General features: G+C 45.7%; 1 protein-coding gene across 1 annotated transcript in view; it reads right to left on the reverse strand.

Moving 5' to 3' along the window:
- The window catches only part of NUP35 (nucleoporin 35), an 813,253-nt gene that overhangs the window by 129,689 nt on the left and 656,959 nt on the right, over positions 1 to 26,605 (reverse strand). The window contains exon 9 of the mRNA XM_044075241.1: positions 3,724 to 3,754. Coding sequence (XP_043931176.1) covers positions 3,724 to 3,754 — 31 coding nt within the window. The remainder of the gene's footprint in view (positions 1 to 3,723; positions 3,755 to 26,605) is intronic.

Genomic DNA, 26,605 nt, shown 5'->3' on the forward strand with positions numbered 1-26,605 from the left:
AGAGGGGTGGAACTGTCCCGACGTGTGTCAGTAAATCTGGTAAAAGGTCCAGAATCCAAGGAGTGTCCACAATGTATGGTTGGAGAAAGGGGAACCATACTTGACTAGGCTAATGTGGGGCAATCGGAATCATTCTGCTTCCCAAGGATTGCACTTTCTGAATCACCCTTGAGAGAAGGGGAAACTGAGGGAAAGCATAAAGCGGAGGGCCAATCGTGAACCAGAGCGTCCCTGGGTGATTCTCCCTGTGGGGGATCAGCATGAAGTAGTTGCTGCATTTCGCATTGAGAGGGCTGGCAAAAAGGTCGCAGCAAGGCAGACCCCATCTGCTGAAGATTCGCTCTGTAACCAGGCGATTCAGGGACCACTCATAAGGCACAAGTATTGCTCTGCTTAGCCTGACCGCTATTACGTTGGACTTCCCCGGAATGTGCGTTGCCACCAGAAACCGTTAGGAAGCTATAGCCCAATTCCACACTCGCATAGCCTCTCTGCATAGGGGGTAAGACCGTGTTCCCCCTTGCTTGAGATACCACACTACTGACATGTTGTCTGAGTGTATTGCAATAGTCCCGAGAGGAAGAACTTCCTGAAGTGCATGCAACGCAAGCACTGCTCTCATCTCTAGGACATTTATATGCAAATATCTCGTGTTCTTGCCACGTGCCTTGGACTGTCCTGCCGAGATAATGCCCCCCCCCCCCAATCTGGGAGGCGTCCGTGGTCACCGTGGCAACAGGGACGGGAGGAACGAAGGGCTTTCCCCATTCAAATTGTTGGTGCACAGCCACCAACGGAGGTCCTGCTTGCACCTGCCTGTGATTAAGATGGGATGAGATAGTGGGAGTCTTTGGAGAGACCATTGGACCAAGAGGAGCCATTGAAGAAGTCTCATGTGTAATCACGCAAGAGGAACTAACATGATAGTCGCCGCCATGGTCCCTAGGAATTGTAGAACCAAGTCTTGCCTTCACTTGTCTCAGGGGCATCAGTATATGAATTTGTCGTTGCAATACCATGATCCTTTCTTGTGGTAGGAATGCTCGCATTTGAATGGTCCAACTCTGCTCCTATAAAGGTAACACGTTGTGAGGGCGATAAGGCAGATTTTCCCCAGTTTATCATTATGCCCAATTGGTGACAGACTGATGGTAGCATCCCTGGTCTGAACTAGCTGATGCCTGATGGGGGCGGTAAGGAGCCAGTCGTCCAGGAACGGAAACACCTGGAATCTGTGACGTCTCAAGTGAACAGTCACCACTGCTATACATTCGGTGAACACCCTGGGGGCTGTGGTGAGACCAAAGGGCAGGGCTCGAAACTGGAAGTGACTGGCTCCCAGCCGGAAGCATAGGTGACTCCTGGATGCTCTGTCCATTTTGACATGGTAATGAGCATCCTTGCGATCGATGGAGCACATCCAAACTTCCTCTACCAACAATGGGAGAATAGATTGTAGAGTGACCATACGTAACTTGGACTTGTGTACGTAACTGTTGAGTTGACTGAGATCTAGTATGGGTCTCAGGTCCCCTGTTCTTTTCGGCACCAAAAAGAATCTTGATTAAGTCCCTAATCCGCTTTGGTCTGAGGGGACTGGTTGGATGGCTCCTTTTTCTAGCAGTTGAGACACCTCTGAGGCTGCTTGATCCCTTTGACTGGGTGGAACGTCAGGGATTTTTCTTATAGGCGGGGGTACTGAAGAGAATGGGGTGAGGTAACCTCCGGAAACTATCCTTAGTACCCATCGGTCCTGGGTGATGCTCTCCCAGGCTTCCGGGTATAAGGAAATTCGACCCCCGACTGGCTCCGGATAAGCACAGTCGGGCACACCCTCAGGAGTGAGAGAATGGAGAGCCACGGAAGGAGTTGCGATCTCCCGAATTGCGGGGGCCCCCTCTGCCTCTGGGGCAACGTCTCCCTGAGTAACCCCCCTCCCCTGCCTCTGGAAGGGGGTTCACCTTGTGCGGCAGGAAAAAAAAAAAAACTGATTTCTTGAACCACACCCCCCCCCCTTGCTGGGCCTTGGGATAAGGCCTAGAAGGAAGGGAAAAACGGACCCCTACGGCTTTCCCTTTGGTCCCAAACAAGGAGGAACCATCAAATGGGGCGTCAGTGAAGGAAGACTTGAAGGCCTCCATGAAGTGACACAGGCGCAGCCAGCTTGCCTTCTAAGGGCGACCCCTGAGCTTGCCGCCCTACTCGCTCCCTCGGCCACATAGGAGATGAGCCGCATGGACGAGTTAGCGATGGAGTTGAGGGTAGAAACCTGTACGTTAACCGTCTGAGCCACTGCCTCAGGTATGTTACTCGCAAGAGTATCTCCCAGTTCTTTGAGATCTCTCTGGAGCAGAGTGAAGTGAGATAATATTTTCAGCGACCATAAAGTGAAGGCTGCTGTAGATAGGGTATGCTTCCCGTACCGGTCCATGGTCCTAGACTCCTTGTTAGGAGGATGGACCGATGAGGAAGACTCCAACTTCCTTCTGCCGCCACCACCATGGCATCTACCGGGAGTCCTTTTGATAGAAACTCTTTTCCCAGGGGTGCGGACAGGAATTTGTTGGGACGCCTGGGCACGGGCTCCACAGAATCAGGGTTTTCCCACACTCTTCGACAAATGAGGTCAAGATGTTCGAAGGGTGGAGACACCCAGGAGGCGGAAGGTTGAGCGCCAAAAGCCTTAAGGAATACTGACTCCTCCTCGGAAGGAGTTTTGGAAGGCCAGCCTCCTCTGTTTCAGTATCTCCAGGATATCGGAGAAGGAAACATCATCAGAGGAAGACTTGGGGGACCCTTCCGATTCCTCGAAGTCAGTATCAGAGGTGAGAGACTCATCCTGGGAGGCTATGTGCTTCCTCTTGCACAATTTCTTTCTAGGAGGCTCCTCAGGCACGGACTCTGGGAGACCCTCAAAAAGTTGGGGACCACTCGTGGGGGTATCCTTAGGGCCTGGCACTCTACTGTCCAAGGATAGGTGAGTGTCAGAGGCTCTCGCTGGGGTGGTGGGGGACGGAATGACTGACCCGGGTGATGTAGCTGACTATCTTGCCAGCGCACTCCGCATGGCCTCGAAGGCAGGTCCTCCTGGGTCTGAGGACTGACCGGCCTCCGAGGCCACAACCGGGGTCCCCAGAGCAGATGCAGCAAGTGGGAAGCTCAAAATTGACAGTTGTCCCGAAGTATCCCCCTGACCGAAGAGACCAGAGTCCCGAACCCTGTGGACGGAACAGACATGGTCGGAGCCGATGTCGGCACCGATAGACCCAATGGGGTATCGAAGCCGGAGCAGGAACATCACTCGGAGCAGAGCATACCGGCTCCGACAAGGAAGTGCGTGGAGGAGGAATCATCGAAACGGTCATAGAAACTGGCTCCGGAGCAGAGTGGGGTCAGAGCCGAGAACAATTTGGCCAACACCGGCGACTGCAAGAGCCTCTGCACTACCCTATCAACATCCAAATCAAAAAGCCTGGAGGATCTGGAGGAGAGCGATGGAGATTGGGATCTCTCGTCTGGTGAACCATGCTGACACTGGGCGACCAGCTCCAAATGGGCTCAAGAATAAGTGGAGCCGAGGCCGATTCGGTTAACACTGATACCGCCTGCGGCCCCGAGGACAGTGGAGCCGAGGAGGTAGAGTCCAAAATAGGAATCTTCTCCGGAGGCTCCAAAGTGGCAGATGGAGCCGGGGACCTTTTCTTAGACTTGGAAGCTTTAGACTTAGACTGGGTACTAGAAGCGGAATCTACAGCTTCCTCAAATGACGGTTTCAAGAGTCCCTTTAATATTAAATTTGTTTTTTCTCTCCTGGAGCACCCTAGGACTGAACGCATGGCAAAAGCTACATGACTCCTGTAAATGGATGGCTCCGAGGCAGTAGACACAGAGTGCCCATCCGTGATGGACATTTTATATCTACATTTGGAACATTTCTTAAAGCCAGAAGGCTTATATGTTCTTTCTGATCTTTGGACATTTTACAATAAACGTTAGTGAAGCACCTAGATGCAACTTACAAAAAAGAGCGGGAAACACCACACAATTTAGAACACCAGAAACAAACACCATATTAGCACACTGAGGACCTCTAACTGAAACGGTTCACACACAAGATAGATACACCAGGAAAACAGTACTAGCCACACACAAAGAACCTCTAACTGAAACGATTTTTCTGGGTATTACACAGGAAAACACAACGACCAAGGTTTATCCAACAACAGAGGGGAGGACTAGGTCCTCCAACTAGAACGGGCCTAGCCCGCTGGAACAGTTAGTGATACCAAAACAACTAACACTCTCAAGCACTGAAACACACAAATTTAGCGATCAGCAACAAGAATAGCTATTAAAATAGCTTTTGGGTCTGAACTAACAACTTTCTCAAAGAGAAGTAGCAAAAAAGAGGGTACTTAGCCACAGCCAAGCGAGACCACGTCAGAGCTACACAAGCGGCAAACGAGATCCGAGGATATGGAGCAGTGCACCATGGGATACCCTCTTAGCCCAGCCAATGAGAGACTTTGAGCTAGTAAAAATCGGCAGAGTCAGAGCCGATATTTGGCTCCAAAGCCACGGGTAAGAATGTAGGCGAGATAGGACTACATAACATCCTCTATTTCTAGATGCAAACCCTTTAGTAATTAGATGGGCCACATAGAAGGATTTCTTAACTACTTTGGCAATATGATTGTCAAAGGAGAGATTATTATCTACCTGGGTCCCCAGACCTCTTATCTCTTCTGTATTAAGGGGGCTGCCACCTATGTGGTAATTCGTGGGCGTTTTGCTTTTCCCCAAACGGGATGACTATGCATTTTTTGGCATTTAGCTTGAGGCTATGACTTTGACACCAGGTGTCCGTCTCAGTAAAGCCCTTTGGAGGATGTCTGTGTCAGCCGGAGAGTCAATTATGGCTCCCAGTTTGCAGTCATCGGCGAACTTGGTTAGCCATGGTCCTCCTGTGTTTGCCTGTAATTCTGAAAAGTATATGCCGAACAGTAAGGGTCCCAGGACCGAGCTTTGCGGGACACCACTTGTGACTGGTTTAGAGTCGGACCTGGTGCCCGCTATTCTTACCGTGCGAGTTTGGTCTGTAAGCCAGTTGGCAACCCATCTCGTGACGTAGGGGTTTATGTTCAGGCTGGTGAGTTTTTCTGTAATACCAGAGTGGGAAATGGTGTTGAAACCCTTGGCGAAGTCTATGGCCTTGGTGACTGTCTCGAAGAAGTCAACCAGGTTTAGTAGGCACGATCTGTCCTTAAAGCCGAACTGGGTCGGGTCAAGTGTTTGGAAGTTCCCATTGTCTTTGTTAATGCGTTCCATGATGATGCACTCCATAGCCTTGCAGACCATGCTAGCCAGGCTTATGGGGCAATAGTTACCAGGGTCAGTTGTGGCCCCTCCTTTGTGGAGAGGAATAACCGGTGCTGTGCGCCATTTTATGGTGTGGGAAAGCGTTTAGGTGGGGGGTTAGTTCGTTCTGTAGTTCATGCAAGACGCAGCCTGGGACACCATCTGTTCCCATTCACTCTGTGTTTTTGGCTTTTGAAAGGGCTGTTTTTCATCTGTGTGATTGTGATTTTTGGGACACTACACTTTTCCGGTATTGTTGTGGGCCCTTTTGGAGGTGAGGGGGAGTGAAGTTTGCACTGAATCTATCTGCCAGGATGTTGGCAATATCAGTAGGTTCAGTACATTTTGCACTAGTTCAGTGCATATCTGCGAATTGCCACTTAGATTCTTAACATAGCTAAAGAAGGCTTTGTGGTTACCTTTTGAATCCTTGGCTATTTTTCTTTCGAAGTTAGCCCTGGATGATTTCATGAGGGACCTCAGTTTCTTACGGATACTGATCAGGGATGGCTTTCCTTCTTAGGATTTGCTTTTTTTCTGAACTAGTTTCCTCCTCCTATTGTATAGCCGGTTTATTGCAGGGGTCCACCAAACTGGTTTCCTTCTCTTAGAGGAGTGAGTCTTGGTTTTGCTAGGGATGGCACGATCTATGCATCCTTGTAGGTGCTCATAGAGTGCATTTGTAAAGGTTTCTGCATCTTGGGCAGCATTATCCTTTAGCGTGGGGGCTGTGAAACTTACCACCTCTGTCTTAAGGTGGAGTTTGCTTTAGAAAAGTTTTTTACTGTGGTTTTCTTAGTTGGGGGTGGTGGTGGGGTGTGGACATCCAGAGTGATTAGTTTATTGTCTGATCTAACCAGTGACGGATTGACCTCCGGTGTGGAACACCCGTCGCCGATGCTGGTGATGACCAGGTCCAATATGTTTTCACCTCTGGTAGGGGAGTTTACCAGCTGATCGGGGGCGTTTGAGTTGATGAATTCCAGGAAATGCTGGGCCTGGGAATTTGTACTCTAGTAGTTTTCCCAGTGAATGGTAGGGTAATTGAAATCGCCCAATATCAGGGTGTTTGGTAGGACCTTCATGTTTTCCAGGGTCTCCAGAAAGGTGGAGTGGTGGTCCTGGGTCATGGAGGGTGATCTGTAGCAGGCCACAATTTGCATTGCAGATTTGCCCGATGTTAGTTGCACATGGATGATCTCAGAGGTATCATGCAGCGCCACTAACCTGGAGATGTAGGTATTCTTGAGGAATATGGATACACCCCCTCCTGTTTCGGTCTGTGTTCTGTGGCCGAAACGTATGAGTTGTAGCCCGATAGTGCTGGGGTGCTCTCTGGAGCCTTGAACCAGGTTTCAGTTACTGCACAGATGTCGTTCTCCATACTGAGGAGTGCTTCGAGCGCGTGCATTTTGAGATTTAAACTCCTGGCGTTGAGTAGCATAACCCTCAGTTTTTTTGTTAATTGTGCTGTTTACAGAAGGTGGGTTTGACTTTTGAACCTTGCCTAAAAAAGGCCCTATGGGGGCAGCAAGAGCCTTGGCCAGTATTCGAAAGCCTAGGGGTGATGGGTGCAAGCCATCTCTTGCGATGCAACACGGCTTGTCGAGCATGTCGTCCCAGGCTGACAGACGATGGATCCCCTTTGAATGAATCCAGAAGCTTTGCCAATTGTTGAAATTGATCATTTTTTTCTTTATACTGAGGTATCATTCTTGGTGAGGGCAGGATGCTACTCAGGGTCAAGGTCATACCAGCCTGGGCTACATGATCAGAGAGCTCTTCCATGTCTCTTTTCATGTAGTCCAGGGAGGTACGTCTCAGGTCATTCACACCAACATGAACAATGACAGTCATATTTTTACTTGTTCTGGAGTGACCCGAGTGCTTGTGTTATGTGGCGGATTCTGGCTCCCGACAGGAAGCTAACAGTAACCTTCTGCTTGTCCAGCCTAGTGAGTGGGACGTCAGTGTGCCTGACTATAGAGTCACCTATTACTAGTGTGTTAGGTATGTTATTTCGCCTTAAGGACTGATTGTACGGCACACTGACTTTGTGTTTTGTGCGTGGTCTGGTTTGTGAGGGGAAGTGCAGATTGTTTGGGTGTCTGCTTTGGAGGTCTCGGATGCTTTTGCAGGTTTTTATTTAGAGCCTCCGAGTATGATTTTGTGCATTTATGTGCATTTTTTGCCAGTGCTGTTTTAGGAGGCCTGTGTGCGGCTGGAGTTGTGGTGCAAGTGTTAACCTTCTCCTCTTAACTGTCTGTTCCAGTCTTGGGTGGAGACAGCTTAGCTTCCAGTTTGGCTGTATAATTACATCTCTCGCATATGTTAGTGTTTTGTGGTAGGAGGAGAGGGTTGTCTGTGTACATGAGGCAGTTGTAACATTGCCTCAGGATACCCTGATTCACCAGCTGGACTGGAGAGTGCACCTGAAGTTGCCCTTTGGTCATGCCTGAATAGCAGGGTGAGCTCTTGGCACAGTTTACCATGGGGGGGAGTTTTATTACTCCCAAATTTGAAGTGGAGGCCCCCCACTGCTTAGTCCTGTGCGTCCCCTGGGAGTGAAGCCTGGGTGCTCTGCTGGATCTGGGTTTGGACTGAGAAGGTCTGGAAGAGGCAGGAATGGACCAATTCTTAGAAGGCCAGCACCTACTAAATCTTGGAGGTTATATTTGTAAAAATCTTTAACAGTTTGCATAGATTTAGCTTTTTTCTCCATCTTTTTAAGAACTTCTTCTGCCTTGTTGCCAAACAGGCGGCCCTGCTTTAAGGGAACATCCAGTAATTTTGCTTCAACATGATCTGGCAAGGATGGCTCCTTAAGCCAAGCATGCCTTCTAAGTACAGACCCAGTTACCGCAGCCCTACAAGATGCCTCTAGTAAATCAAAACCACATTGCAATGTATGTTTACCAACTTGTTCAGCAGATTGCATTAAATCCTGTAAATCCTTATTTTCAGCACAATCAGGAAACAATTTTCTGTTTAAGCAATCCAATAATATGCAGCTGCTACTTTAACATATGAAACTGGCAATTCAAGGCACTAATGGCCAAAGTTGCAGAAGTGCATACCTTCTTACCCATCTATCCAGCGCCCTGGAGTCTCTATCAGATGGGGTAGGATTTTTGGCAGTAGTAGCTTTAATGCCCTTAGGTCTCTATGAAACTGTTTCAGGATCCGCAGTAGGATTTTTGAAAAGGAACTTGTGAGAGTCAGAAACCCTGTAATATCTATCAGGTTTTCTGGAAGCAGGAGGTAAAGAGTCAGGGGCCATGCTAGATTCCAAAAAGTTATCAACAATGTCCAGTACAGGAGGTATAGTTAAAGGCCTGTACTGGGGCAGGAGTAAGAAATCCCTAAGTCTATTTTTAGAATCAGAGAAATCCTGACTTTCCCAATGAAAATGCTCCCTGAGAGAGTATGCAAGGTTCACCAAAAGAGAAATCCTCTGGGGGGGGGGGGGGGGGGGTGCAGAGGGAAGAGCGCCCTCAGCATCAGAATCCTCATAGGTAGATAAGGGTAAATCCTGGTCATCACAGGAAACAAATTTCAGAATCCTGGTTAGAAGAATCATAAGCAAACTCAGTTCTAGGTCTCAGAGGGGAAAGGCTGGCTTCCCCTGATTAAAGCAATAAGATCTTCAGTCATTCTTATTAATTTTTTAGGCATAGAGGCCTGACCATGCGATCTAGGCGTCAGTTTTCTAGGCATGGTTAGAGTTTTAGGCCTTGAAGAAGAAGATGGTGTCGATTTAATATGCAAGTCAGTAGGCCTGAATACACCCTCAGAAGCCGGTGCCTGCACAGCGGCTCCGGACACTTCCAAGGTAGAGACATCCGCAGGTTCCACAGTTGAAGCATCTCGCGGCATACCGGATTTCGAATGGGTCTCAGTAGAGGCCTGTGAATCTGAAGTAGCAGGCATCAGCGGCTGCAAAAGTGCCTCACTGAGTACCGACGAACTGGGCAGCCTGTCTCTGTCTTTATCTTTGTGTTTTTTCGGAATGTCGGTAGTCGAATGGCTTACCGAAGACATATCAGGATAATTGAACAGAGCACCAAAATATTTAGCACAAATATACCGATGGATAGTTTGTGGTAGAAATAAGGCACAAAACTGACAGTGAGGTATGTCGTGGTCAGGGCCTAGTCAAGGAATAAAGTACGAATGAAAATCTTTATGAGGTATTTGCTTTCCACAAGAAATGCATTTACTTTTACTGACATCGGTTTAGAGCAAGAAAAAGTTTCCCCAACAGGGTACTTCGCTTTTAGTTGAAGACTTCGGTTCTGAAACTTGAAACGAAAATATCAGGAGTCGGCCGACCGGCACTTGCAAACTGCTTCTGCTTCAGGCACTGCACGGGAAAAAAGACTAATGTTATGATGTCGGCTGCATGTTTTATACCCCCGACGACCTGACATCACAGAAGAGACAGCAACCGACGTAGGACCCAAGACTGTTAATCAGGCCGACTGAGGGCTACTGCAAGCAGACAACCCAAATGTAATGATTGCAACAGTGAAACACGAAGAACATCATTGCGGAGCAGAAAAATGTATGCCCACTGTAGATAGGGTCTTTCCATCTTTCTTGAACTTGGCTAATGTTTCTTTGACTTTGGAGCCAAACAAGAAAGATCCATCAAAAGGAGTACTGATGAAAAACAACTTAAATGGCTCCACAAACTCACAAGAACATCTAGGCATGTAAATTTATGGAAACACCAGAACCTGCTGCCTGATGAGCCTCATTGACGACTTGGAAACAGACTCCAAGGTAGCCAGCTGGGAGACCACTTTATCTTGGATCTCCTCAGACACAGCTCCTGCAAGGGTTATCTGACAACTCCTTGATCAGACCCCTCTGGAGCTTAGTAAAGTGAGCCATAAAATTCAAGGACCTCAAGGCGAAGGTCGATGATGCATACACTCACTTTCCAAATCTGTCCATCGCCCTGGACTCTCAATTAGGGGGATGAACAGTGGAACTCTCTTCCACCAGTCCCTTTTTGGTGGCCACCACAACCACCATGGCATCCACTGCTAATGCTTTAGCCCAGTGCTGGTGGTCCTCTGGAAATGAAAGAATTTTGTGCAGTCTCCTGGGAATTGGCTCTATGGAGTCAGGGGCCTTCCAAGCCCACTGCGGGATCAATTTAATAAGATCATCAGCAGAAAGTGGTCACCCAAGAAGTAGATGGGCAAGCACCAAAAGCTTACAGGTACAATGACTCCTCAGAAGTAGGGTCTTTGGGCTTACGGTCACCCCTCTTTTTAAGAATTTCTAGAATGTCTCCAAAGGAGACATTTTTCTGGGGTGAATGAGGGGAACCCTCCCCATCATCAAAGTCCATGCCTTCTGTGACATTCCTCAGGAGAATATAAGTCTTTCCTCTTACACAGCTTTTACCGGGGTGCCTCCTCAGTGGGGATCTCGGAAGAGGACTTGGACAAAGAGGGGCCCTGCACAGGGGTACCCTGCAGCTTTGGTGCTTGCTGCCAGGGCGTGGAGGTTGGTGACAGCTCGGGTGAGAGGAGTCCAAGGTCAATACTCAAATATGGGAGGGGCCAGCTGAGAACCTGCAGAGGCCAATCCCCTGTTCATAACCTGGAAGGCAGTTCTCCCTGAAAAGGGATGGGAACCCAGACCCAAGGAGGACAACCTCAGAACTGTGGTCCCACCCCACTCCCAAAAACCAACCCCTTGAAGCAGAAGCCAAGGAAGAGCCCACATCAGCTGAAGCTCCAAGAGTCAAGGACGACCCCAAATAAAACTGGAGCCGATCAGAGACCCTCAGACCCATCAAGGGCACTATGGTCCCAGGAGTCTGTTGATTCCGATGAACCAAGAAACTTGAGACAGATTCGGGAACTGAAGGGGTAAAGGCCGTCAGCACCAGAGCAGCTGGAACCACAGGAATCATAGTGGTAAGCTCTAAGCCCTCGGAGGAGGAAAGTTTGGTGAAGTCCTGGGAGCGAAAGCCCCATCTTCAGAAGGGAGTGGGGCCTGGGAAAACACAAAATCCCCTAGCCACTAGGAACTGATCCATCAACCTCACAATATCAACTTCAGACTCCTGGAGTAATAAACAGATAAGCCTGAGGGGGATTCCTGCCCATCTAGGAATGATCTTGAAAGCTGTCCCACAAAGGGGGGACAATTGAAGGGCAATATCTTGTCCTGGGCACATTGCTGATATTTGGTTTCAGCACCAGGGGTTGTATTGGTTCCAAAATTTCAGGTAGAGTTAAAGATGGTGCCAGTACAGACAGGGAAGCTAAAGTTGCCGGTACAGAGGTGCCCGGCGCCAAGACCTGTGGTGCCGAGGTAGTTACAGCAGACAGTACTGAGGAAGTCAGTTCTGTAAGTTTCTTAATTTTAGACTTCAGTTCCACAAGAGGTGTGGGGGAGCCAAAGATTTGTTTCCTGGCTGTCGGAAACAAAGGGGACACAGGTAATGAATGACTCTTCTGTCCATATTCTAATTTAGAAGATGAAGGTGCGAATACATCAGACTTGGACAGAGCCTCCTCAAAGGAAAACGTAATCAGGCCTTTTGGAATCAACTAATTTTTGCAGTCTACAAGAGCCCAGTTTCTGAACACTCGACAAATTGAACAATCCCGTAAATGCGATGGGCCTAAACAGTATACAAAAGAATGCCCATCTAAGTTGGGCATCTTCCTACCACAATCCTGACCGTTTAAATCCTGTGGTCCCTTTAGATTTATCCACCATGTTAAAATGGAAAAACAACCAACTGACAATAAAAAAGAAGCACACACACAGAGGAAGGGAACGGCTACCAGCAATGGTAGGTCAAAACTACCAAAAAGTTAGGGAGAGGGAAAGTACTACCAACGATGGTAGAGGTTATCAGTAGGTAGAAAAAAAAATGCACACTCACAGAAAGTAAAGTGAGATAGAAAGATATGAAAAAATTAGGAAAAACTACCGACAAAGGTAGGGGAGAACAATGAAGTGTCAACGGAGAGCGATGGCAAAGACTAGAACAGGTTTAAAAAAAAAAAAAGGGTAGAGCAATACTTGACTATCGATACATAACGATGCATGCATCATCAAGATATACAAGAATAGGACAGAATGTTTGTTTTTTTGTTAACTATGAAAACATTTTTTTTTTACTTAGCTGAGAGAATCTTGCAACAAGAGCGGCAAATGAAATCTGAGGTAATCTGGAGAGAGGCATTCTGGGTAGAGACTTAGCTAGTGTGTTTTTGGCTTACACAAACTGTTATAATAGCAGAACAGGTTCCAAGAATCGGAACCATATCCCAAAAGTCAAGAATAGATGAAGACTGACAACATCAGATCACATTTTTCCACAGTGTCTCTGATTTCTTGAGAGTGGAAAAACGTATGCCCAAAACAGAATGGGTCTTTCCATCTCTCACAATTGGCTAAAGTTTCTCTAACCTTTGGATCAAACAGGGACGATCAGTCAATGAATGCAATGATGAATAAAGACTTAAATGGCTCTGCAAAGTCACATCGGTACATCCAGGTGAGTCTCCTAATGGCAATACCTGAACCCGCTGCTCTAGTGGTCCCTTCGGCTGCATGAGCAATCAGCCTCATGGACAAACTGGACAGGGACACCAGGGTAGCCAACGGAGAAGCCACTTTTTCTTGGACGTCCACAGAAACTGCTCCTGCGAGGGTATCGGAAAACTCCTTGACCAGATCCCTCTGAAGTCTGGTGAAGTGTGCCATGAAATTCAAGGACCTTAAAGCAAAGGTCGATTAAGCATAGACCAGCTTCCCAAACCTATCCATCACCCAAGATTCTCGGGTAGATGAATAGAGGAACTCTTCTCGGCCAGTTCCTTTTTTTGTTATTGCTGCTATGACCATGGCATCAACAGCTAACCCCTTGTCCCAAAAACAGCTGGTCTTCAGGGTCTGACAGTTTTGTCAGGTCTCCTGTGGACAGGTTCTATTGTAGCAGGGGCCTTACATACCTGATAAGAGATCAACTGAACAAGCTTGGCAGTGGGCAGAGTCACCCAAGAGGTAGATGGTAGAGTGCCAAAAGTCTGCAGGTACACTGCTCGAGAGAGATTTTGGGACTTCCATTCACCCCTCTGTTTTACTATTTCCAGGATGTCTCCAAAGGAGACATCAGGGGGTGACCTTTGGGATCCCTCCCCTTCAAAGTCGGCGTCTTCTGGGATCAGTTCCAGGAATCTAAGCGCTTCCTCTTGCACATTCTTCTGAGAAACCTCCTCAGTGGAATGATCTGGGGAGGTACCAGAAGAGAGAATTCCTGTCTGGGAATCCTGCGTTTTTGGCACCCGCTGACCCAGTGGAGGTAGTGGTTGAATATCTGAGCAGAAGAAACAAGTACCTGCTCCAAAGTGTACTGTGCCAAGTGGCTAACTGCTGCAGTCAAGGCCCTCTTCATGTCCTTGAAAGCTGGCCCACCCGAAGAGGGAAGGGAACCCGGATCAGAGAAAGTACCTCAGAACAGTGCTCACTCCCCACTCTAAGGAGATACCTTACGAGGCCAAAGCTGGAGCAGAACCGGAGAAGATGGCGTCGGCTGTCAGCTTTGTACTCCTGGCGCTCTGACGTCAGGGAGCATGGTTGAACAGCAGACGCCGGACCCAGACTTTGGGATTCTGGCCGACCGAGGGCTGCCTGCCGGCAGGGGAGAACCCTACAGTCATGACTGCAACAGTGAAACACGATGAACATCTTTGGATCCTAAGAACATGGGGGCCGAAGCAACAGTAGAACCTATCAGTCCTCTCACTCAGAGTATCTTATTCACCATTCTCTCCACATCTTCAGTTAGGCTTTTGGAGAAGAGAGACAGAATGGATGGTGATTTTTGGCCTTTCCTGAAAGGGTGAATGCAGCCTATCTGGAAAGGGGTCAAAAGAGGGAGAGTATGAGGTTCTAGGTAGTGTCAACATGAACACTCCTCAGATAGCCTGCTCGGTGCTGAAATGCTCAGCAATGAGGAAAAAGTTTGCAACAGTAATTGCAGTGCCAATGGCTGAGGATGCTTCTCGCCAGAAACCTCCGTGACAAAGATTTGTCTTATCCAGTAGGATCAGTTCCTAAGAAGGAGCAATAACAGGTATCTTTGGTACTACGTTTGTTAGTTCTGAAATAACTGTAGGAACTGAAAACTTTAGCTTTTTTGAAGATGGTGCCAAGGTCAAAGTAGTTACAGACACCCTCCTTTTCGTTTCTCCAAGGATTTAGTGGAGAAAGAGGAAGGAGGAGATGACATCAGTTTTGCTTTTACCTTTTACAGAACCAGATATGTCATCACTAAAAGGAGATGGGATAAAGGCCCTTCAATATTAATTTTCTCCCTCTACTAAATCTCTGTGATGAAAGAATGGCATATAGAGCAGTCTCTTGATGGAGGGGGCCTAGACTGTACACACAAGTGTGCATCAGAAAAAGGCATCTTGTGCCCATATCTCTGGCATCTCAAACCCAGATCAGCCAGGTCTTGCTCCAACAAAGCAAAACTAAGGCAAGCAGGCCACACACACACACACACACACACACACACACACACACACACACACACACACGCACTGAAGCAGCAGAGGAAGAGAAAGTACTATAAAACTTTTTTTTTTTTTTTTTTTTTGGAAAAACAGTCAGGAAAGTTACTCACGGGAAAAGACTAAATGATAGTCGAGAACACATTTCAGAAAAAGGAGAATGGAGAAAAAAGTACAGAAATTCATAAAAGGTTCAAAATTCTATGAGATAAGTTAAGGGAGACAGACTATTGAACAGTCGGAAAGCAAGAATAAAAAATTAAACTTTTACTTAGCTTGCTCGAGAGTAAAGGCAACCATGTCTGACACGAAAAGTCAGAAACGAGATCTGACGTAACAAGTAAAGGAATGCTGTGGGTAAGGGTTAGGCTCGAGAGGTTTTTTTTGGCTTCCGTGAGCTGTAGTAACAGCAGAGTACCATTAATCAACGATAAGATGAAAACTGACATCAGATTTGTATTTATATATTTTATTTGAATAGAAACAATTTAATATTTGTGTAATTCAAGACAAATGAAACTATGTTTTTAGAAATAGATGTCTACTATATACACTCTCTTCGGATGGGACACATTTTTATATGCATTATAATTAAGTGCATGAATTAGAGTAGAATAAATAAAGTTTAATTTAGTAATTACTCAGTGTTAAGTGGGTTTTGGGTATTTAAAGAAAGACTTGATTGCAATGTTATCTAATTAAGTTCTTCTGTATAGGAAGAAAACACTGTGATAGAAGTTAAAGCGTTAATAAAGTTGCCCTTTGGGATGTCATACAAAGTTGTCCTTTGGATTTTATAAACTTCTTGTAGCTTCTGTTGTTTTCTGGTGTGTTTATTGGTTTCCTCATTTGTGTACTTTTGTTGGGTGCTATTTTCCTCTCTTTTACACTCTACCAGCCTTCAAGACATTTGGGTGCATGTAGAATATTCGGCATGCATCTTTAAATGCCAAGTTACAAAATTTGCATTTAATTTGATACATCTTCCTGCAATGCAGCAAACTTTGTCATACACCTCATGTAAACTAGATCACATACTCCACTGCCTTTGTGTTCTGTAATCATCATCCAAATACCAGTTTGTGCTAGAAAATAAAATTTTGGCATTAGTGAAGAAATCCATTTGCTTTCAACAGTTTGTATGCCAGGATGTACAGAAAAAAAATAACCAATTGCAAACAGTACGATTTTTTTCTAATTCACAGATATTTGCCAGAAAACAGCCATGCATTCAAAAATATGGAGTGCTTCCTCCCAATTAGAGGATTAGCCAAAAATTCTGCTGAGACAGTATGCTGCATTTCCACTTGTAGATAAGGAAAAAGTCTTAAAGGTACTTAACTCTTTCTTGCCAAGAAAAAAAAATGGAATTACCCGAGGTAAATTTGGGAACTATTGTGAGCCCAGAAAGAATATGCTGTCTATTTACCATTTGCTCTTAAAGGCATAAAATCTGGACACAAACACGACCTGACATCAGGGAAGGGGCAACAGCAGCCGACGCAGGACCCAGGACTCTGGAATTCAGGCCGACTGAGGGAAACCTGCCAGCAGGATTACCTAAATGTAATGACTGCAACAGTGAAACACGAAGAACATCTACATGAAATTATGCCACTGGGATGAATACATGCATCCTCTGAATTTGGTAAATAGCATGATTCACACATCAAGACAATAATGTGCAGTACAAACAATTATGAAGAAAGAAATGTGTTACTTACAAACATACCTGACCTTATCAAAAGCTGTGGATAAACAGAAGTAAGGATGAGTGGAATACAAAAATGTGAACAAAATAAACAGCAACAAAAGAATGTAATGCAGAAATATGCTGATGAATGCTAGTCAAGTGCCAATGTGCTGTAACAGTAATGGACACCATAGTAAGGCTCACACAATTAAAACTCAAGCCTATTTATCAAGCATGGCTTAAAGCATAAAAGAAAGCACTGCCTTTAACAAATTCTAAGAGGTCTGTGCCAGAAAATTACGTTATTCTAAGATATGCAAATGGAAAACAAGTGCATTCAAAATATTTGCATGGTGTTGAAAAGAAACCTGGAAATGAGCTGTTTGGTGGTACTATGAATAAAAAAGGGCTCAATACAGTGAAGTCCAATTGAAAAGGTTTAGAGACAGGTGTCCATTTCAAATGTGCTTCTCCCTCCATGGGGCCAACATAAAAAAAGTCAGTTGTCCTGGGAGAAGAAGAGATGAAGGACCTTCTCCTGCAAAGTCTCCCCCACAGTGACAGCACCTCTGAGATGTGGGATGCCCTTTAGGAACTGCTAGACAGATGGTTTGGCTGTCAGGGAGAATCCTTGGGTAAGCAGGTTAAACTGGGCGAAAGGGGTACTTCAACAGAGCAATACTGCGTGAGAGAAACTGTAGAACCCATTGTTACATTAGGGTGTAGCTGCCTCCTTTGGCACCAAAGGCAAAAACCCTTTTCATTTGGCTAGGTTTTTTCTGGTACTTAATTTTCTCTCTAAAATATGTGTCAAAAAAAAAAAAAAAGAAGCCAGAATTGTATCTTCCGAGCTACTAGCCTCAAAGTAGACAGGCTAAGGAATATGGGGGACCCTCAGCACTGCATCAAAAGTAAAGTACAGTTGTGTACACTTACCATAAATGTAGCTGTCAAGAGTATATTCACTATTACAGTCATCACATTTGGGCTATCCTGCAAGGGGTAGCCCTCAGTCGGCCCAAATACCAGAGGCTTAGTATTTCTGCGTCAGTTCCTGTCACTCCAGGACTGACGTCAGGTAGTCAGTGGTCAGGCTGCCGACGCCATTACATCAGTTTTTCTTGCCCTGTCAGGAGCCCCCAAATAGGGAGCTAGGTTACAGTGGAAGAACACCACCAGTAGAAAAGTAAATACCAAAAGTTCCCTGCAAGGAGAAAGAGAGAAACAAGGGGGATGGAGGGAGGGAAACAAGGACTGCAGCAGTGAATACACTAACATCTACATTGATGTTAAGTGTACACAACTGTACTGTTACTCGTGTTTCACTGTTCAAGTCATCACATTTGGGTTGATTCCCAAAGCTGAAGAAAAGGGTGGAGGCAGTCAAGAAGACTAGGGTCTGGCTAGGATGCCCTGCAAGACTGCAGTGGCAAAGCCTGCCCTGGATTTGGAGAAGACAGGCAGGTGGTAATGCTTGGTGAAGTTATGAACAGATGTCCATATTGCAGCCTCCAGGATGTCCCTGGTGGGGACCCCTCTGAGGAAAGTTGCAGAGGTGCAGGTTGCCCTGGTGGAATGTGTCCTGACCCCCGTTGGGGGCAGTTTCCAATGCTATTTGTAGCAGAAATGGATGCAGTGTGCTATCCATTTGGAGAATGTTTGGATATGGCCTTGCCCTCTGCCCCTGCTGCAAAGCTGACAAGCAATTGATCAGTTTTTCAAAAAGATTTAGTCCTGTCCAGATAGAATCTGAGCTGTCTGTGCACATCTAGAGAGTGCAGAATCCTTTTCCCCTTGTTTTGTGGGTTAGGGAAAAAGGTGGGCAAATGAATGGATTGGTTGAGAGCCACACTGGACACTTTAGGCATGAAGGATGGGTAAGTCCTGAGGAAGACCCTGTCAGCATGGAAAATGATGAAGAGCTCTACAGCTAGGAGTGCTTGTAGCTCTGATGCTCTTCTAGCTGAAGTGATGGCCAGAAGCAAGGCTGTCTTCCAAGATTGGAATTTTAACTCTGCTGAAGCTGCAGGTTCAAAGGGGGGACAGGGTGAGCTTTTCCAACACAAAGTTAAGGTCCCAACCTGGGGAAGGAGCTCTTCTGTGTGACCTTAAGTTGCTAGCCCCTCTTAGGAACTGTTTGGTGAGAGGGTATGAGAAGAGAGGTGGCTCTGTGTTGTAATGAGCAGAGATGGCAGAGGCATGAATTTTAATAGAAGAGAAGGATAGACCCTAGGTCTGCTAGATAATCCAGGATGAGAGATAGGGAGGGCTGTACCGTTCCAGCTCCTTTAGCCTGGATCCAGGTGCAAAACCTTTTCCACTTGTCAGCATAGGACTTTCTAGTGCTGGGGTGTCTGGCCTCACGTAAAACATCTAGGAGTTGTTTGCTTAGGCTGGCAGCTTGAGAGGAGAGGTCAGGGTATAAGCCAGGCCTGCCAGGCTGAGGGTCTGCAATTGGGGATATATGAATTCTCCACTCCACTGGGTCAGGAGTGTTGGGATCTGAGGTAGGTGCAATGATGGCAGGGGTGACAAGCTGTGCAGCACTGGGTACCAGTGCTGCCGTGGCCAGTCTGGGGCAATCAGGATTGCCCTCGATTTTCCTCCCTTATTTTGAGCAGTACCCCTTGAAATGAGTGGTAGAGGGAATTGCATAGACAGAGAGGTTCATCCATTGGAAGGATGCAGCATCCACTTTCCAGGCCTTGCTGTGAGGCTCCCTGGTGCAGAATTTCCTGAGCTGATGACTTGAGTGAGAGGCAAAGAGGTCCACCTTTGGGGTGCCCCATTTCTGGATTACAAGGGTGAAGGTTCTGTGGTCTAGCTGCCACTCGTGTGGGTCTAGCAGGTTTCTGCCAGAGAGTTTAGGGAGCCTGGCAGGAATTGTGCTTGCAGGTGTAGTTGCATGGCTAAGGCTGTATGCCAAATGGTCATGGCGAGCCTGCAGAGAGGATAAGAGTGAGGCCCTCCCTGCTTGCTGCTATACCACATCACTGTGGTGTTGTCTGTTTTGATCAGTAGGGGCCTCGGGGAGAGTAGGGATCTGAAAGCTGTCCAAGCATAAACAGCTAGCATCTCTTTTTGGCTGATATGCAGATGTATTTGATTTGGGCTCCAATGGCCCTGAATGCACCTGCTGTCCAGGTGTGCACCCCAGGCATAGTCTGATGAGTTTGTGGTGAGGGTCTGGGCGGCGTGGGGTTGTTAGAAGGGAAGTCCCTTGTTGTGGTTGCATGCTACTGCCCACCAAAGAAAATCTTTCCTTAGACAAGTTATCACTGTTATGACAGTTTCCAGGTCTTGAGAGTGTTGACACCAAAGGCTTTTTAGGTACCACTGTATTTCTTCATATGCAGTCTGGCATTTGGAATGAGTAGAATGCAGGAGGCCATGATCCCTAGAGCTTGCAGGATTTTCCTTGCGAATAACTGGGTTCTGGTGGCTAGCTGAGAGAAGTAGCCTGTCAGGTCAGCTTGTTTTTCTGGGGTAAAGAATGCCATCTGGCATGCTGTGTCCAGGCTTGCTCCCAGAATACAATTTTGTGTGTGGGGACTAATTTTTATTTCTTTTCGTTGAAAGTATACTCCAGGGAGATCAGTAGGTCCTTTACAAAAGTCAGGTGCTGTAGCAGCTTTTCCTGACTCTCTGCCTGAATCAGGCAGTCGTCTAAGTATGGGTAAATTTGAATATTTCTTTGTCTGCAAAAAGCAATGGTGGGAGACAGACATTTTATGAAAACTTTGGGAGCAGTGGAAGCCAAAGGGAAGCACAGAGAACTGAAAGTGCACAGATCCTGCCCTGAAACATAGGTATTTCCTGCATGATTCCCTAACTGGGATGCGTAGGTAGGCCTCTTTTAGGTCTAGGGTGGCTAACCAAGCATCCTTGGAAAGAATTGTTAAAAGCTGCGGGAGGGTGAGCATTTTGAATTTTGGTATCACCAGAAAGGTGATTAGAATTGATAGATCGAGGATGGGGTGTCATGTGCCCTATTTTCTGGGTACCAGGAAGAGTCTGGAGTAGAAACCTTGGCCTATCTGTTCTGCAGGAACCTGCTGTATTGCCCTCATGGAGAGTAGGGAAAGGACTTGCTTTTTGGCCTCTGCCCACTGGTTTGGAGGAAGATCTGGGAACCCTTTTGGGGTTGGCAGAGTGTAGAAACAACATTTGTATCCCTGGGACACTATGTTGAGGACCCATCGGTTGTTGGCAATGGTGGCCCAGATGCTTGCGTGGAAGGACAGTTTTCCTCCTAAGGGCACAAGCAGTTGGGCAGAGGTAGGGAGTGGAAGTGTAAAGCCATTCCGAGTTCTTACCATAAGGAGTTGGCATTGCACTCCCTGTTTTTGAAGAGGAAGAACTCCATTGCTTAGATCTCTGCATTCCCTGGAGCTGCTGTCGGGGGGGGGGGGGGTCTGCTTCCCCTGGGTCTGGGCTGAGCTGGCCTGGAGTGGGGGGGGGGGGGGGTTGGTGGCAGGAAAGGACCAGTGCTTGGAGGGGCAATGCTTACTGAATCTCAGTGGCTGGATCTGTAAGAAGTCAGATTTAGCTTTTTCTTCCATCTTTAAAACCTTTTCTGCTTTGGTGCCAAATAAGCTGTCTTTGTTCAAGGGTGGGTCCAATAATTTGGATTTGACATGGTCTGGCAAGGTCTGTTCCTTAAGACAAGCATGCCTTCTAAGGACAGAACCAGTGACTGCTGTCCTGGCAAGACGCTTCTAGGGTGTCAAAACTACATATGTGCGCTTAGTTACCCAACTTGCAGAATGCATTAACTCTTTTAATTCTTTCTTTTCTGCACAACCTGGAAAAGAAGATATTTTTTGTTTGAGGAGTTCTATGGTATGTTGCTGATATTTCAGCATGTGGAACTGACAATTTAACGCTCTAATAGCAAGAGTAGCAGAGGTGTATACTTTTTTACCCTGAGGAGGTGGGATTCTTAGCTGAAGTTGCTTTGATTTCTTTAGGTACTTGAGAAATGACCTCGGAGTCAGCAGTAGGATTTTTTGAAAAGAAATTTGAGAGAGTCAGGGGCTCTACCTGTCAGGTTTCCTGGGATCAGAAGGAAGGTTGTCAGGAGTCAGACTGGATTCCATAACATCATCATCCACAACATCCAGGACAGGAGGAATGGTCAAAGATCTGTGCTGTGGTAGATTTAAGAATTCCGAGTCTCTTTTTTGACGGAGGGTAGTCCTGACAATCCCACTGGAAATGCTCCCTTAAAGTATGTAGGGTTTCCTCAAATGAAAAATCCTCGGGTGGAGAGGCAGAAGGAATGGATTCCTCTGCATCAGATTCCTCATAAGCAGAGAGGGGCTGCATATCTTCATATTCAGATGTATCAGTCATGGTATGGTCAATTCAAGTTTATGGCCATTCTGCACAACTGATAATGTGTTCTTTCCAGTCTACAGATATACCACATAAAGGTGGTAATGTCCATCACAATCTTCAGGATTCCCAGAAATCATAGGTACTCACATGCTTGCAGAGAATATTGGACTGCTAATTAAAGAAACACCTAAATACTGACATTTACAAAGTCAACAAAACAAAGACTTTGCTGACAACACACTAAGCATGTACCAGACAGACCATCACTGCACAAACCAAACCAACTTAATTGATAATAAAACATTTTTTTGCAGGGGTGCGTATATTCACATGCATGCGCACACACATATAAATGCAGAAATCAGGACTATATTTTTCAGTTATGTTCTTTCCACTCTGTTGGCCCATATTCCCTGCATTTTCAGGAAGCCAAGTGAGCCCTCCACCTAAACAAATCTGAAGCAGCTGCTGCTACTGCATGGCAGCTGTATGGGACCCAAATATTCTTTAGTTAACCTACACAAACAGACCAAATGAACTTTTTAGTGTACAAGTCAGGGCTCATTTTTTTCCAGAAGGTGGCAGTCTTCCATAAACATCTGTAGTACTACAGTATTTCTCACGGTCTATCACAACGAACTAACAAAAGTTTGATAGTTGTAATATCGAACCCTAAAGTCCGAAATGCAACAAAACCGAAAACACAATGATTTTTTTCCCATGGAAAAAAACGCTGCTCCGTGACAAAAAAAAAAAAATTAACCTTAAATTAAACCCACCCCCCTACTTAAATATACCAACTTTGAGATCGCACCACAGTGGAGGAAATATCAAAGCCCCAAAAACGGCCCACTAATTTTTTTCCCTGGGAAAAAAGTCGATGTGCCGTGGCTTCGCTACTTTCAACTTTAGGATTGGATATTACAATGTTCAAACTTGTTTTAGTTTGACGTTGTAATATAGACCCTATTTCTCGTATGTAAAGCCTGGTTAAGTGAATTATAATGAATATATACACAGAACACACTGTCTTCAATAACGCTTTTGTTGTCAATTATATCCTCTGTGCTAGCTGAAATAAAGAACTACTTCAAAAGCAGAACTTTCTTTTGAAAAGTGGAACAGCCTGCTTGTTTTTGTCCATCAAACCCATTTTCCTAAAAGAATGCCTTTATGAAAGCTGGTGATAGGCTAGATTTCTGCAGATTTAAGGATACACAGAGGGTGATAAGACACCAAATAGTTTGTAGAAGTGATATCTGAAGCTCCTTCTGCGAGTCTGCTTGGATCAGGCAGTTAACCTCATAGCAGTGTGTTAATGCCTTGGTCATGAAGTAGACAGAAAAAGGGAACATTTTATTCATAGGTAGTTAACAAGGCTTGCAGTCCAGTGGACACCGAGGAGCCTAGTCCAAATTCCTAGTTTCCACCAAGCCCAGTCTGGTTAAGTGGCTTGCTCAAGGTCACACATCAGGCAAATGAGGGGTGATGGGACTGAACCTTGTGGCATTAGAACTATGGCTCATAGATTTAACCCTCCACACCAACTACACTGAGAACAGTGGAAAAATCAAAGGGAGGAGCAAAGAAACAGAAACGGAGAAATGTCTGGCCTTGTAAACTGAAATGGGAAAGAAAGCATCAACCATATGCAGGATTACCATGGTAGGGAGCAGTATTATCTTGTTTGCAAACAGAAACAAATAGTTTTAAGTAACTCTCCCCTTCCTTCTTTCTAGACAAGGGCCACATTTATAGCTCCACAAAGAAGTTGCTCCAATACTGACAGAGGTACTCTGAGCTCATCTGGAGGTTACACAGTCATTCCTGATAACAAAACAGAATGTGGGAGTTTTACTCTATCAGTAGCAATCATCTCTAACCTACAGGTTTGAGATCAGGTCATACAAAGTTTTCTTTCATATAATTTCCCATTAAGGAAGTCAGGTGTGCCACATAGTCAATATTGAACAGCTTCCTCTTAAGTGGCAGGGCATCTGTTTCTCCCTTGTCCTAACTTTGCTACCTCCCTCAGCCTCTGCCACTCCTCTACATTGGTTTCTTCTCAAAAACACTACTATGTTTTTGTTGTTTTACTTCCAACTGCCTCTGATGAGCCAGTGTTAGTTGGAAACTTTCCAATGAACCTGGGAATGAAATAGCCTTTTTTGCCGGCTCCTCCTCTTTTTTTTTTTTTTTTTTTTAAACATCTTGGGAAGGGGATAGAACATTTTTGGAAATGTACATTTAACAATTCTCCTCTGCCTTTCTGGTAGGGTCTGTATTCTTAACCAGGCATACTTATATAGCATGAGACTTGTAGTCCCCTCCCCCTTGCTGCAGGCATCTATGGCCTCGTAGCAATATTTAATGCTGTGCTTCCCTACTGCCAAGGCTGTTTGAGTCAGTTATCTTCCCCAAATTTGCATATTAGCTCATTGTAAATATCCATATTTTTCAGGGTGTATCCTCAAAAGTGTACTCAATCTTAATCAGAGCCACTCAGTTTCGAGACAAATACTTTAAACAATCCAGGCAGTTATCTGCCTCGGGAAGATACCTGGTAGGAACCAACCTGAACTATTCTTGGGACACAGAAAAAGGTATGGACTGCTCTCTCTTTGCTACCTAACTTTATATTGATGTCTTTTGCACAGGGATAAGACCAGCTCCATACTTGGGATTTTCTACAGCTCTGAAAATCAGGCTTGAAGGATGAATGCCCATTAAAAAAAAGAAAAAAAAAAAAAGTTGTCCTTACCATAACATTCCATCTGTGTTGTCAATCTTCATTCATTCTTGATGGATGAGACTCTGTTCTGACCCCTCAGAATAGGCTCGGCTGCTATACAGCTTGCGCCAGCCAGAAACTCTCGAGTTAAGGCTCTATCCACAATGCTCTTCTCTCCGTTACTTCAGATCAGGTTTGCAGTCCAAGTATAGGAAAAAGACATAAGCCCCGTCTATAGTAGAACCCTAGAAACCTCCCAGGATGAAGTCTTTTGGAGGGGGCAGGAGGGTGGGATGTCAAGAATGAAGTCAGACAACACAGATGGAACATTACAGTAAGGACATAACTATCGGATATTGTCAATCTTCATTCATTCTTGACGAATGGGACAAGAGTCCCCAGCTGCTTTACATCCTCGGGTGGCCCTAAGGAAGGATATTCTTGAGTACCACAGAGCCAAAGGATGCTCTTCCCATGGAGACCATATCTAATTTGTAATGAGTGATAAAGGTATGAGGAGTTGCCCATGTTGCAGCTGCACACATTTCTTCCATGGAGGCTTTGGAATGAAGGACAGCTGAAGTAGATACAGAACTGGTGCAATGCAGTCTGACTGGAGCAGGTAGTTTGAGTTTATTCTGATTGTAGACAAAGGTAACACAATCCCTAAGCCATCTAGATAAGGTAAACTTGGAGACCAGTTTAGCCAAAGTGGGTCCTGAAAAAGATGCAAATAATTGGTCTGATTTTCAAGATAGTTTTGTTCTGTCCAGATAGAAATACAACTATCTGAACGTTCAGCAGATGCAAGCAGTATTCACCTTTATTTGAAAATTTTGGAAAGAAGACTATCAAGTCTATACACTGGTTATTATTAGATTCTGATACCACTTTGGGGAAAAAAGGACAAATTGGTTCTTAATGAGACAGTCTCCATATGAAAAATGATACAAGAATGTTTCATACACAGAGCCTGTAATTCGGAAATTCTCCTGGCAGAAGTGCCAGCCACCAGGAAGAGGGTCTTCCAAGGCAAAAGTTTGAGGGAGCAAGTATCTGCTGGCTCAAAGGGCAGTCGAACTAAAGACTGTAGTACTAGAGTCAAATCCCATGGTCCTATAGGACCTTAAAAAAAAAAAAAAAAAAAAAAACATTCAAAGATGTAACGCACCTTTAAAAAAGGTTTTGCGTAAACAATGAGACATCAATGAATGGTCATCAAAGCCGTTGTGAAAACTGGAAATAGCTGCTAACTGGACACTGATGGTGGAAGTAGAAGCTCCCCAGTTTAAATAATGAAGCTAAATATTCCAGGACCTTATCAAGTGATGCTGAAAAGGGGTCTATATTGTATGTACTGGTCCAAATTGAAAATCTCTTCCATTTGCTAAAGTAGAGTTTCCTAGTGGACAGTTTATGGGAAGCCAGAAGAATCTTTTGTACTGAGAAAGGTAAGTTCTTTTGCCTGGCAATTACTGGAATTGGAGACACCAAGCCGCCAGCTTAAGACTGTGGAGACTGGGATGCACCAATCCCTGTGGGTGAGACAGCAGGTCTGGAACAGAGTCCAGAATCCAAGGATGGTGAGGCCAAAGAGAAATCAGACTTGATGGCGCCAATAGGGTGCAACGAGAATTACTTTGCTTCTCAACCTTTGGGCTTTCCTCAAGATCTGGGGAATCAATAGAGTAGGGGGAAACGAGGAGTGCATCTAGGGGACTCCCCATGCGGGGGAATTAGAGCAAAATAGCCGCTGCATTTGCTGTTTATCAGTGAGGCAAAAAGATCGCAGCAAGGCTGGCCCCAATGACAAAAGATTTTCATTGCTATGTTGTGGTTGAGACACCAACTCATGAGGCAGGAGAATACATCTGCTCAGTTGTCCGCAATCACAATGTTTCCCAGCATGTGTGTTACTATCAGAAC

This window comes from Protopterus annectens, chromosome 6.part0 (genome assembly GCF_019279795.1).
Source record: "Protopterus annectens isolate FY-2018-M chromosome 6.part0, PAN1.0, whole genome shotgun sequence".
Classification (NCBI taxonomy): domain Eukaryota; kingdom Metazoa; phylum Chordata; order Ceratodontiformes; family Protopteridae; genus Protopterus; species Protopterus annectens.